Source organism: Octopus bimaculoides, chromosome 15 (genome assembly GCF_001194135.2).
Source record: "Octopus bimaculoides isolate UCB-OBI-ISO-001 chromosome 15, ASM119413v2, whole genome shotgun sequence".
Classification (NCBI taxonomy): Eukaryota; Metazoa; Mollusca; class Cephalopoda; order Octopoda; family Octopodidae; genus Octopus; species Octopus bimaculoides.
In genome coordinates this window covers 13,545,634-13,560,750 of record NC_068995.1, presented here as the reverse complement: position 1 = coordinate 13,560,750, position 15,117 = coordinate 13,545,634, and the positions used below count along the sequence as shown (strand labels likewise).

Below are 15,117 nucleotides of genomic sequence, written 5' to 3'. Positions count from 1 at the left end.
TATATATATATATATATATTGCAGAAATCTAAGAAAGAAAATTTCAACATAAAGATTACAAACTACAAAGTTGTGCACATAGAACTCATTAAAATTTTTTTTACTTTAAATATACTTACAACTATGTAGTTTAATATAAAGACAGGTGGAAGGAAGGAAGGAAGGAAGGATGTCTTTTGACTTGAATTCACAGCAGCCATTTCATAGTATTTCTTAGATGAACATTTTATTCTCATTACCTTGGTGTGTCTATCTATTAGGAATAAATGTTAGGCCATCTACGAATTTCTGTTCAAGGAATTAAGTCCTTCCACACTGTATATATTAAGTAATGTTATATTGCATCCTTTAAAACCTCCATGCTTCCTGAAATTCACCAACACTACACCTGATATTCCCCCACCTCCGTACGCATGCACACATGTATATCATGACTTACACACTGTTCACTTTCCTGACATTTGTACATAATTCTATGTACTATACATACACCTTTGATGAGTTGTAGCACACCTGAGCATTATACACGATAATTTCATTATTATTATTATTATTATGGTGATGATAAGGGGTAAATATAATAGTCACTGAGCTTCATTCAGTTCAAACCATTTGTCGATAGTTGGTTTTTGTGTTTTGATTGGAATGGCTTCTACAGGTTACCAATTTTACAGTCTAAGTCTCTGATGGTAACTGCAGGTACATATGAGACAAACCCAATCGTATCCAGAACAAATTCCGTGAGACAGCATTTCATACTAACAGTACCATAATTCCAGAAGATACTGGAAGTCAATGGATAACCAACATCTGTTACTAGTTACCTGCAGGGCTCCAAGCCCAGGAAACAGAACTCTTCCAATGCTTGTTTCTTGAAGTTACTACATATCAGTTAAAGTACAACCACTGCTATCCACAAGGCACTCTTGAGAGAAGAGGTCGATATAAAGCTGGTTCGCTAAGGACCTTCCTAACAGAAATATCCAACCCATGCCAGCATGAGAAACATGTTAAAAGATGATGATGATATGTGTGTGTGTGTGTGTGTATACGTGTACTATGTATATATGAATAATGGCATTATAGTGGAATTATATATATTTAATAATATAAGGTGAAGAAGATAGAAAAAACTGAACAAGTTGAAACATTGAGAAACTGTCTATAATTTCATGAACATACTTACTTTCCTTTAAAGAAAGCTATATAAATTATGGATGAATAGTAATTGACAAATTGCAGAGCGAATAGTTTGAAGGTCAGGCTATTATCATACTCTGTTTGTGTACGTAAACATTCCAAATCAGTCAACCAGAAAGCTGCTCTTCTGTAAATCTGATTTAGAAAAATTGAAAACATATTTTTGTAGACATTATTGGCATATAATGTTGATGATGAAAAAGATAATTAACAACAGAGGGAAAAACTGCCGGGTTAAATGCTTAGCAGCATTTTGTCTGTCTTTGATGCTCTGAGTTCAAATTCCACCAAGGTTGACATTGCCTTTCATCCTTTCTGGGCTGATAAAAGAAGTACCAGTTGAACACTAGGGTTGATGTAATTGCAACTTAACCACTCCCTCAAAATTGCTTGCCTTGAGCCAGAATTTGAAACCAATAAAGTGGAAGATCAAAGTAATAGTTTCAAATTTTGGCATAGAGTTAGCAATTTTAGGGGTCAGGGTTAGTCAATTATAATGGCTCCAGTACTTGATTGGTACTCTATTTTATCAAAATTTTTGTCACACCACTACAATAACCTGGTAACTGACACAGGACACAGTTTCAAACAACTATAGTGGAAATGTTAGTGACTAGATCACAGGGATATGACAAAAATTTTGTTGCCTGTAACCTCATTTATTATTGATCTGGAATAACATGGTAGATTCATACAGTTCTATATTTAAGAGATGAGGAATTATGTACATTATTTACATTTGATGGATATTTGTCCTCGTCTTGTTTGTTGTTAACACAATGTTTCGGCTGATATACCCTCCAGCCATCATCAGGTGTCTTGGGGGAAATTTCAAACTTGGGTTCTCATTCCTAAAGTATTTTTCAATGTTATTATTATCATTATTATTATTATTATTGTTGTTGTTGTTGTTGTTGTTGTTCAGGTCACTGCTTGGAATCGAACTTGGAATCTTGGGGTTTGTAATGCTTGGTATTTAATGTTTATAAGATTTATACACAACCTCTAGCCCTTGGGTGACATTAGTGGAGTCTAATCTGTTGTGAATATCAGAACCAAGTCTCTGAACTAGGGAAAGCTATGAGTTCTGGTTTCTTTCTTTCTTTCTTTCTTTCTTCTGATAAAGCCATTAAAAATATACATCAATAGAGAAACCATAGAGAGCCTCCCTTATGCTTATCATGGATTCATCTGTAATATCATGCATCAGCAATCAATCAAAGACTCTGCTTGTACTACAGGTGAGTTGTGATGCTGAAGTAGAAGACTGATGTTATACTTACTATGTTCAATATCATGATGATGAGTAAATTGATGCAAGCAGAAATTAGTGTTGTCATTAAACCAGCATTTTTGTAAATGATGTTCTCTTCTCGTAACTGAAGGGCTGCCAACATTGACACTCGGAAAGCTATCACACCCAAAACAGCTGCTATCGCGATGCTAACCTAAAATTTGAAAGAAAAAAGAAAAAAAGATGAGGAAATATTTCGGTTTTGGAATATCATTTGTTTGATAAACAAGGTGCAGACGTGGTTGGGCGAAGAAACTTGTTTCTCAACTATGTGGTCTTGGTTTCTGTCCACTACATGGAAGCTTGGGAAAAATGTCTTCTATTATAGCCTTGGATCAACGAAAGCCTTGTGAATCAATTTGATAGATGGAAACTGAAAGAAGCTCATCATGCATGTGTGTGTGTGTGTGTGTGTGTGTGTGTGTACCCTTGTCTAAACATCTTGTGATAGTTCTAAATGAGCACCATCATACAAGCAAGGTTATTTTGTTTCCAGTCTGCAGGGGAAAACATAACTAGTTACGGAGAAATATTACCTTGCTTAGAAACTAGTGAGCTATAGAAAATCAGCCTCAACCCCAACATATTCCGTTTGATCCATGCAAGCTTTGGGAAAAGGTATCATTAAATAATGCTGATGTGTAACTTGATCTGACATTGAGTGTTGAAACTAAAACAACAACAACAGCCACCGCCATCACGTAACCGGTATGTGAACATTTTACATTCTACACTGAAATATCAGATAAAGCTTAAAACCAGGATGTTTAAACTCTGCTAAGATTTAATACAAACACTATTTATAATTTAATATAAGAATACTATCTATCCCATTGCTAAACAGGTTTGTCCGGTGAAACAGTGGTGCCTTTGTCAGGAATTCTGAATAATCTGCATATTGTGAAGTGTTATTTGCTAAACTGCACTGGGACTTTAAACCTTAGCTGTAAGCTTTGTCAAGTATTTTAAATAATATAATGAACTTATTGTATACAATACTCAGGTGCATTACAACTTGCTGGAAACAGTTAAAAGGAGAGACAAAGAGCAGACGTAGAAGTCAAATAAAGAAAGACAATAATGAAAGCTAGGAGTACAAGCAGAGTACACAGAATAAAACACAAAAATCAAGATAAGTGAACATCAAAATAGTTCTAAAGAATAAGGGAGCATAGTTAGTAGTGTTGGTGGATTTTGAGAAGCATGGAAGTTTTAAGAGATGCAGTACCCTGATTAGGACATGGGTAGTTTATTCCAGGTTTCAACAATTCTGAGAAAGATAAAATGTTTCTGAAAGTCATGGTGTTTTTTGATTTTATAAGCATGTTGTGGTTGTGTGGTAAGAAGCTTGCTTCCCAACGACATGGTTCTAGGTTAAATCCCACTGCATGACACCTTGGGCAAATGTCTTTTACTCTAGCCTCAGGCTGACCAAAGCCTTGTGAGTGGATTTGGTAGATGGAAACTGAAAGAAGCTCGTTATATATGTGTGTGTGTGTGTTGTCCCCCACCACTACTTGATAACCAGTGGTGGTGTGTTTACGTCCCCACAACTTAGAGGTTTGGAAAAGAGACTGTTAGAATAAGTATGAGGCTTCAAAAATTAACAAGTCCTAGGGTCAATTTGTTTGACTAAAACCCTTGAAGGTGGTGTCCCAGTATGGCTGCAGTCAAATGACTGAAAAAGATAAAAGATGTCCACAAGTGGTTGTAGTATTGGATTCAAAAAGGTGGCCAAACTTATAGGAAAGATGGTGGATAATCTTATGGATTTCTACCAAGGCAGTTGCTGGATGTTGAAACTTTAATGTGTTGATACCAGTTTAAAATTGGTAACTTCTTTTATTTACTGATGGCATTTAGTAATAGTGTTGATGGCAGTATTTGTGGTGGTCATGGTAAGAATAGCAGAGTTAACAATGATGACTATATGCATATAAGAGACAACATATTACAAAAAGAATCAATATTTGTCACACACTAAAACCATGTTCAGGGAATGATAGGTGAATTACTATACTGGACCGTTGTCCTGGGCCCACCACCACACAATATATGAAAAAAGAGAGTATTTAATCCTTCTGTTACCATATTCCTGTTGAAATACACAGTCTATGTTTCAATTAATTTTTTAAATAATTTAAAATTTTAGTAAAATAACTGGTGCTTGGAACACAAATTAACATGAAATTTTGATGAAGTCTTTTAATTTAATTTAATTTTTTTAACTAAGATTCACTTTAAAACATGAATTTTGTATCAAAGAACCAGGAGTGATTTCAGGTTGGTTGGTTTGAAAAAGGTTAACATTATATGAGCTTACCATAAACAGCATAAGTGAATAGGAAAAACAGATAACTGGTATCTGGCGAGTCCAAAATGGGAGGTATGGTTCATCAATCTAAGAGAATAGTCAAAAAAGAAGAAAACAAATTTTTAAAGAGATTTAATAATTGTTTGGTTTGCATTTAAAAAAAAAAAGATATTGCAAAATGTTTTTACACATAACTGAAACTCAGTCGTTGTCAAGCCAACAAGAAACTTCTAAATTCTGTCCTATATGTAAAAAAAAAAAGCAATCAGCATAACAGACAAGCTTTCATTCTTCAACAAACAACCACTGCTGGCTCCTCCCTACTACTCCAGCATATTTTATCTCCTCTCTTTGTCTGTTCTACCATGTCCATCAACATTTTCTTTTATGAGCCAATGAGGAAGCCTCTATGTCATTATTCAATCTGCTAGAAAAAGCAGCCTAGAGTAACTAACTAACTGGCTCTCTGTCAGTTACAATGAGTGCTCAATTTGATCTGATCAACAGAATTGTCTGCACATGAAATTAACATAGAAGTGGTTGAACATTCTACAGACACACATACCTTTAATGTAGTTCTTAGGGAGATTCAGCATGACAAAAGAATGTGACAAGGTTGGTTCTTTGAAATACAAGTACTACAGCCCAAAACTCTCAGACATCACATCCTCCTGTCTTTAAAAAACTGTAAGACACATTAGATAATGTGGTTTTAGATACACTATTTATGGGGTGGTCATGGCTGGAATTCCTTTGATAATAAATCTGCTTGATTATTGCCAACCTAGAACTAAATAATAACATACAAGATTCATATATTTTTCTACTTAGGTCCACCTCAACTCACTTTATGTACATGCACTCCTCTTCCACTTTTCCTTCCATTTGTGGTTCATGCCCTGGACTCTAACTTAACATCTTTCTTCCTTCCTGTACAAAATTACAAGTCCCTGGAGGTTGCTTAAAATCAACACATCAAGTTCGTTGAGAAGGAGAGCAAGGGCTATGAGCATTGAATTCCTTTCTCAGACTAGTTTTGAAAGCAAAAACAAAACATATGTAGTTGCCTGACTTGCTTAAGAGATGATTGTTTGAGGTTAGTAATTCAGATATTGTTGTTTCATAGAGCAGAGACCATTGAAGAAAGAAAGAAAGAAAGGTTTGAAGAAAGAAAGAAAGAAAGAAAGAAAGAAAGGAAGGACAGATTAAAAAGAGACCAAGAGAGAATGAGAGAGGGGAAAGGAGAAAGACAGAAATAGAAAGATGGAAATGACAATATTAATACGGAAAAAGAAAAGTAAAGACAAGTCACACTATTTAATACTTTCCAACTAAAATTAAGGTGATGAAATTTTCATAAATCAAATATCCTTTCTTTAAAGAAAAAAGGCAAAAAGAAAAAAAAGTTGCACTCTAATTACCTGTGAAATTGGATCTCTTCTATATTTTTTATCATTGGCCATCTTAGCAAGATATTCTGGGCGAGGCGGTTCCTGAAATTATAAAATAATATTTGCTTGGAATCGAGACTTTTTTTTTAATACTTGTTGAACATTTTCATTATCAGAAAATATAACCATGTAAAAATTAATTTTACAAAATACTTGTTGTTTTATATTCATTGTTCCATGCTACTTTGGATGGAATATTCTTGTTGAATTGATGCAACTACTGAAGGGGTGTGGTCGACTTTGGTTAGATTGTTGGGCTCATAATTGTAAGGTTGCAGCAGGGCTGGATTAAGACCCATAAGAGGCCCCATGTACTTAAAATATTTTGACGCCCCAATATTTATGTAATTCAAAATATAAACAATAACAGACCATAAACTAAATTTTAATTTTTCAAAAAGGAACAAAACTAACAGTAAGATGGAAAATAATGTCAAAAAAGAAACAAAAAAAAACTTTCTCTCCAAGAAAAATATTATAGAGGATCCAAAAAAAGAGAAAAAAAAATGTGAGTAATAAGTGAAATATGAACCAAAGCTTCCAATAAACATGTTTAAGCATTAATCAACTAAAGTGCTAGAACTCCCAATGTATTTAGCCTCAAAGATGTGTTCATATTTCATATGAGATCAGGTTTTTATCTCATTCAATCCCCAAATCCAGCTGTCTACCATCAGTTTAATTTCAATCCTGCGATCCTATCTTTTTTGCCAGTCTGAGTTATTAGTGGGAGGCCAACCCTTATTTAGTCAAATTCTTATCATTGTCATTTTCACGCACACCCCTTTTTCTACTCTCTTATAATGTCTACTTGTAACTAATGTCTGCGTTAATTTTTAAAATATGCAAATATATATTTTTGATCAATCCTAACTTAATAGGGTAATTAAATATATCGGCACCAGTACCAGTAACTCACTAAGAGCACTGTCCGAGCACCAGCTGCCTGGCTTTCGTGTCGGTGGCATGTAAATAGCACCATTTGAGCGTGACCGTTACCAACGTCGCCTCCCTGGCACGTGAAAAGACATTCGAGCAAGTTCGTTGCCAGTCCCGCTGGACTGGTTCTTGTGCAAGTGGCACGTAAAATACACCATTTCGAGCGTGGCCGTTGCCAGTACCCCCTGACTGGCCTTCATGCTGGTGGCACGTAAAAGCACCCACTACACTCTCTGAGTGGTTGGCGTTAGGAAGGGCATCCAGCTGCAGAAGCTGCCAAATCAGATTGGAGCCTGGTGTAGCCATCTGGTTTGCCAGTCCTCAGTCAAATCGTCCAACCCATGCTAGCATGGAAAGCGGACGTTAAACGATGATGATGATGATGATGATGATGATGAATAAAATATTTCAAAATACTATTGAAATTTAATAAAAAAAAAAGTGGGGCACCTCTTCTTCTTGATAATGAAGGTTCCATTGCCATTGAATGACAGCTTGCTTTCTTTTCCAAAATTCTAAAAATAATGTACCTGAAAGAAAAGTCAATTGAAATAATATCAAAACAAGAGACAAACCAGAGGTAAAGAAGAGAAATTTCAGCTGGAGAAGAACAGTCATGGAAAGAAGCTGTATTGAAGAAGAACGCAAGTGATTATATTTATATGATGTTGGAAAACAAGTCAAGAGATGGGAGAATATATCTAGTTATTCTATATATGAAAATGACACAACTTTCAGATGACACAGTTGACCTAGATGTATAAATAACTAAACTGGATCTTCAAGGGAAGAATAATTTACTGCAGCAGACAAAAGCCTACTGCAGCAGACAGCAGCCTACTGCAGCAGACAGCAGCCTACTGCAGCAGACAGCAGCCTACTGCAGCAGACAAAAGCCTACTGCAGCAGACAGCAACCTTCTGCAGTAGACAACAACCTACTACAGCAGACAACAACCTACTACAACAGACAAAAGATTATTGCAGCAAACAACAGTAGACAACAGCCTACTGCAGTAAGCAACAGTTTACTGCAGTAGACAACAGCAGCAGTACATATGTGAAATAATGATTCTTAACATAACTTGAAGCCCACTCTAATTTTTTTAAATATATTTTGAGTGTGTGCTTATGTGTGGAATACATTGAAATAAATCAACCCCAGTGTCCAGCTGGTACTTCAGCAACCTACAAGGATGACCATGACAGGGTTTGAACTCAGAACATAAGAGAACATATAAAAAAGTGTATTTCGTTCAGTGCTCTGCTGATTGTGCGAATGACTGCCCAAAATATCACTGATGATGAATGCCATGTTACTTTATAGCACTGAGTTCAATCCCTCTCTGCATCTAGAGAAAATAAAGTATGACTGTCTCTTTGCAATTCACTCAATCTACCTTGTTTTTTATTGGATCTGGTCCCAAGTTCTCATTGCAGGTTGCATGTTACAGCTAAGATGCTATACAGACCCATTCTATGTTAAGTTCAACATGTACTAACAGATAGCACCAGTTAGATATTTTGCATAACAACGACAAAGGAATCTCTGTTGGTTCTATAGCAAAGGGATGTCAACTTATCACTTTCATGCTTCATAGGAAATCAACATTGTTGTTGGCAGTGACATTTTAACAAACGACTTTTCTATGCTTGAAAGGGTCAGACACCTTTTGTACCAATACTTACCTGTTTCCAAGCAAGGCAGTATTTCCCCATGGAATATTGGATATGAATGATATTTGTTCACAACATACACACTACACAGACACGCACACATATAAATACACGCACACATATATAAATACACACACACACACACATACACACATATATAAATACACACACACACACACATATATAAATACACACAAACACACATACATACATATAAATACACACACACATACATACATATAAATACACACACACATACATACATATAAATACACACACACATACATACATACAAATACACACACACATACATACATACAAATACACACACACATACATACATACAAATACACACACACATACATACATATATATATATATATATATATATATATATATAACGAGCTTCTTTCAGTTTCCACCTCGTAAGTTCACTCACAAGGCCTGATACAATGATAGAAGACACTTCCTCAAGTAACCATGTAGTGGGACAGAACCTGAAACCATGTGATTGGGAAAGAAACTTCTTAACCATACAACCATACCTGCAACACAATATTTTTTAAAAAAATATACTTTTAGAAATAAAAATATAGTTTTCAATCATTAAAACTTACCCCAGAAAGACATGAAAATTGCAAAAAATACAGTTGCTCCGTTGTCTACAATAGCACTGACCCTAGAATGGGAACAAGCTTCAGAAAGATTCCAATATGGACATCGATGGTCACATAGAGGACACATAGTGATGTTAGTGCTTTGACAGATTTCATTACTGGAAAAAAAAAAAAAATTAAATAAATCAATCAACTATGACTCCCATATTTAGTTATTTAATAAAATGTCAAGATTTCAAACTAATCCAAAAAGAGAAAATATAAGATTTTAATAAATAATCAATTGACAAAATAAAAGACATTCACATTAAGTTGCATATAAAGATTACCCTTCTGTCATTAATAATTAAAATATAGTTAATTTTTTTATGTAAATTTTACCAAGAACAGACATTAAGTTTTTTAGAAGAAAATTCAGAGAGTACAGTTATATTTGAATGATTATAAAATATTTTTGACAATGTAGTCCTTGATATGCTAAAAGAAGGGATGGCCAAGGTTGCAATATCTTTGGAACATGGGTTTATAAAGGTAGTGAACTGGCAGTGTTACTAAAGCATTGGATAGAAAGTCTTATAGTATATATCATAGCTTTCTGTGATCTGAATTCAAATCCTGCCAAGGGCTGACTTTGCCTTACGTCCTTTCAGAATTGTCAAATACCAGTTGAGTACTGGAGCTGTTTCTCCTCTTTCTCTATCTGTCTGTCTGTCTCTCTCTCTATATATATATACATACATACATACACACACACATATATATATATATGTGTATATATATATATATATATATATATATATATATATATATATAATCTGTCTATCTGTCTCTCTGTTTCTGTGTCTCTCTGTCTGTCTGTCTCACACTGAATGAGCTAATTTAAAGCGTCCAAAGAGGGAGTATTCAAACTGCAACCTAACCAATCCTTCTACCACCACTCGGTGAACTTACTCACAAAGTAAAGAAATGGGTCTGTTCAGTCAGAGTTTACTCAGGACTAAACAATAAAAACAACAACAAAACATTATAACAAGATGACGAAAATAGTGATAATGATGATTACACAAAGCCAATACAATTCAAGAAAATGAAGGTACTTTTACCTGACATAATTATCTCTCATAATGATTAATCCATAGACCGTTATACCAAAGCCAACAATTGCTGCTGGAATCAACATGAGGGTGTAAAATCCAAGCCAGGCAAAATAAATTCCTACCTTCTCACCAAAATATTCTCTGAAAACAGAAACAGTATATTATTTTGAAAAAGCTTTTGGTAAGGCAAGAAACAAACAAACAGACAAACAAACAAACCCAATAATGACAGTTTCAATTAAAATGTTATCTTTTACTTGTTTCAGTCATTAGACTGTGACCATGCTGGGGCACAGCCTTGAAGAATTTTTTTAGCTCAACGAACTGACCCTAGTACTTTTTTTTTAATCAAAGCCTGGGACTTACACTATCAGTTTCTTTTTGCTGAACCACTAAGTTACGGGGTGTGTGATAAACACAAACACAAAGACACACATACATACAACAGGCTTCCATTGACCAAATTTACTCACAAAACATTGGTCAGCCAAGGGCTATAGTAGAAGACACTTGCCTTAAAGTGCCACACGGTGGGACTGAACATGAAACCATATGGTTGCGAAGCAAGCTTCTTGACCACATAGCCATGCTATGTATACATGTGCGTGCATGTATATGTGGAAATATAACACTTCAAGATCATCTGGCAGGCCTCTAATTCTTTTTAGGAATAGTATACCATTGACTACATGGGCCAATTTGTCCTTTCTTTTTTTTTGCAAGATGGTAGTATGTGGTTTAGTGGTAATTTGGTTGCTATTTCCAGCAGGTTTACTGACCTCATAGAGACTTCCTCACTGACTCAAGTCATAAAGTTATATTGTTGTAAGGTGAAGGTTTTTCTTCTACCAAATGACAGTTGTTTTGTGAATATTCTATGCTAAATTTATCTTCACCTGTTAGAGTTCAGACTACTCTCAAATGTAATGCATATTTATTCACATGGTTTTAAGTTTATCACGTTTTATCTTGTAGCTTTAAAATTTTGATGATGTCATAATTTATTTTTAGAATAATATTGTAGGGTAGGTGTGAGAGGTAAGATCTGGCCAGTTTGGATATAAAACAGGTAGAATATTTGGAACGCTTATGGCCAGTTTAAATGCTAAAGAGTTGAAATATCTGTTAACATAACTTCAGTTCAGATTCTAAAACTTACTTTATTTACATAGTTGGAATGGTTTTAATGGTTAAAATGTCAGAACAAGCAGCAAGACTTACTTTATGTAGTGCAATGGTTGAAATTTGAGAAACTGACTCCAATGCCCCCAGTTGTCATACAGATCTTTTCGAATATTAGGTTTTGTCGCTTTTTTCCAGTGGCCCTGGAACAAAATGTACACATTCATTTTAAATGGCGAACATATAAAGTTAAATTTACAAAATATAATAAAGCAATCTTGATCTCCAATTTAATGTTAAGGCTGTTTTAGAATATAGAATACTGTGTTATTTACTTTGATTTCCTCAAGGTAAATAATGCAGTGGGGGCACATGACTGAGTGGTTAAGGTGTTGGACTCATGATCGTAAGATTGTGGTTTCGATTCCTGGACTGGGTAATCCTTTGTGTTCTTGAGCAAAACTTCTCCATTTCATGTTGCTCCAGTCCACTCAGCAGTAGAAATGAGTCGAGCCTGGAGAGGGATGGGCTCCGCCAGGCTTTCTTGTCCAAGCTATGCTGCATGGCTGCAGCGCCCCAATGACCCCGAAGGGGTTAAGAGACTTGTTAACTTGTCAGATAACACAGTATCCATGTTAAGTTGGAAATCAAGATTACCATTTGGTACTAATATTGCTTCTGTTGCTGTTAATTATTTTAAAACATGATCCATTTTAGGGCCTCTTAAATTAGTGAGAAAGATGGGAGGAAGTAATTGATAGACCAGAGAGCTGAAGAACAATTGCAACAAAATGGATTCCACTAATTGCATTCAAAGACAAGGTGGTGGTGAAGTTGGTGCTGATGGTCTTGAACCAAATGACAGATTAAGTCTACCACCAATAAATAGAAATGGCTCATTTGACAGGCTTCCATACAGTTTCTGCTTACCAAATTTCACTCATACAACTAAGCTCAAAACAAACTTAGGTTAGAAAACCAAGATGCTGCACCAAGAGGCTGAACTCAAAACCATGTAGTTATGAAATGATCTTCTAAACCACAGAGTCATATCAACACCCAAATGGTTGTTTTCAGTTTGTACAACATCCCCTCAGTTAAAGGGGTCTTGTTTTGGGAGTTACTTGGTGAACTCACTGGTGCCACATAAAAAGCACTCTGTAAACTGGCTGGCATTAGGAAGGGTTTCCAGCTGCAGAAACCATGCCAAAGTAGACACTGGAGCTTAGTGCAGCCCTCTGACTTGCTAGCTCATACTGAATCATCTAACCCATGCCAGCATAGAGAATGGATGTTAAATGATGATGGTAATGATGACTTTCCCATATGAACAAACATTATTTTTCTCCACACTAACAAACATTTATTTTTTGGCTTCATATTTATTGTACAAGAAAGTTTAATTTCCCAACAAACAATTATTTGATCAAATCATCTGAATACATCCCTAGAATGAGATAGTTGTGAAGTGAACTGCTTAACCACAGAGCCATAGCTGCACCCCATGGTTGTATTCAGCTTATATTTTATCTTTCTCACACTAACAAACACTATTGTACCCTGTATTAATTAATTAATTTTTTTATCTAAAGTTTAGAAGAAAGTATTGCAACCCAAAAATAAATATTTAAAAAAAACAACAAAAACTGAAATTCAAACTGATAATAAAAGTATTGTTTTACGGGTGTTTTGTAAGCAGACAGTGTTGTTGTTGTTGCTGTTGTCAATAATCCTAGGTCATCCTTTATCAAGTAGACCTATTTTCAGAAGTATTCCCATCATGACCATTCTACTTAATTTTAAGATGGTACAGATGTGACTTCAGGAAAATGAAATTTGGTTACTATTTCTAGTGAATCAAGTGTCTATGTAGGGACTTCCCTCACTGACAGATGCAAAGAGATATTGTTGACACTGTTTAACCCCAAGTCAGTCACAATCAGAAATGGTCCAGCTTTGACCATCCCTTCCTTTTTTTCTCATACATAATGAATATAGGATAACATTATCCAATGTCCTTCCTTTATTAAAGGCAGTAAGCGGAGAAAGGGAGCAAATGAAAGGGCTGTCTATTTGACAGTTATTTTTAGCAGACTGAGCATTTGTTGGTTGTGCAAATAGATGTTGTTGATGTTTAATTCCAGGTTACTCTGATTAAGCAGTCATATGATCAAAAGCCATTCCAACTCTGACCACCCTATCTGTTGTTAGACCTATATTATCTAATACATCATTTTATTTTTTAAAACAGTGAGGTTGGGGGTGAGAATGATTTAAGAGGAAAATTTGGTTGCTATTTCTAGCAGGTCGATCAACCATGTAAATTCTCCCACATTGACCGTTTTTGCAAATAGAGATTGCAAAATAGATTCCAATCTGAGGAGTATTACACTCTTGGTGCTAATGCCCTGATATTACTGAAACTCAATAAGCGAAATACATATCACAGAAGCAGTGGCATATTTAAATTTTGTAAGATTTCCTACAACCAGTTTCCTCATTGAAATAATTTTGTTTTTGACTCCACATACTGATATCTTCCTGGCTCCAGGCCAATTTTTATGTGATGTATGATAGGAAAAAGCAGTAGCTATTGGTCTATTCCTTTTAAATTGAAGGGAACCAATCTGCCCCAGGATACATTTCACTGGAACTCCAGCCAATCACATTCTGCTTTCCAAATTAACCCTTTTCTTTTTTTTTATTTGTTGAAATACCTTTGTTTCAATTATTTTTGAAAATAATCAAGAATCTAGTAAAATAACTTGTCATCATGACAGTGGCATTTGTTTACAATTTACAATTAATGTATGGAAGCCCCTAAATACAGCGGTATAACATTATTGGATATCATCATCATCATCATCATCCAGTGTTTTAAATCCAGGTTTTGTTCCCATTAATGGTGGTGGCCAGATCTACTTCAATGCCATAGCAACCAAGGTAGGCAGATGCAGCCCACCCCAACCTTTGGGCTTGCTGGTGTCTATTCTCCTTTGCTATCACGAGGTTTTCTTTGGAGATGGATATGCCAATTTTACATATTAAACACATTCTTGTATTTAGGGGCTATTTAAGCAATGTGTTCATGGATGATTAAGGGGTTAGATGGGTGCTGATGAAGGGGGCAAAGCCCCCTGAAATATGGCATATACACCCATTACCCTTTTTTTCATTTTTGATCTCATTGTTCGTTTACATCTGACATCTCGGATACAAAATGTCGTAACAAAGATCTGTGCTGGATCTTTACAGTATCAAATGTATTTTTGCTTTCTTTTATTGTTTTACCATGGTCAGGTGTGTTCTGTGAGAGAGCTGGCATCTATTTCTAGAAAATTAAGCTCAAGCTACCATCTAGATGCTCCCTCACTGGCTCTTGACAATATCAAAATGTATATATATAT

The 15,117-nt window shown here is 35.3% G+C and overlaps 1 protein-coding gene across 1 annotated transcript in view; it reads right to left on the bottom strand.

Annotated features, from left to right (window-relative positions):
• The window catches only part of LOC106874663 (anoctamin-4-like), a 93,542-nt gene that overhangs the window by 16,658 nt on the left and 61,767 nt on the right, over positions 1 to 15,117 (bottom strand). The window contains 8 exon segments of the mRNA XM_052973180.1: positions 1,135 to 1,335; positions 2,484 to 2,648; positions 4,818 to 4,895; positions 6,230 to 6,301; positions 7,649 to 7,728; positions 9,492 to 9,649; positions 10,595 to 10,729; positions 11,810 to 11,913. Of these exon segments, the coding sequence (XP_052829140.1) occupies positions 1,135 to 1,335; positions 2,484 to 2,648; positions 4,818 to 4,895; positions 6,230 to 6,301; positions 7,649 to 7,728; positions 9,492 to 9,649; positions 10,595 to 10,729; positions 11,810 to 11,913 (993 nt within the window).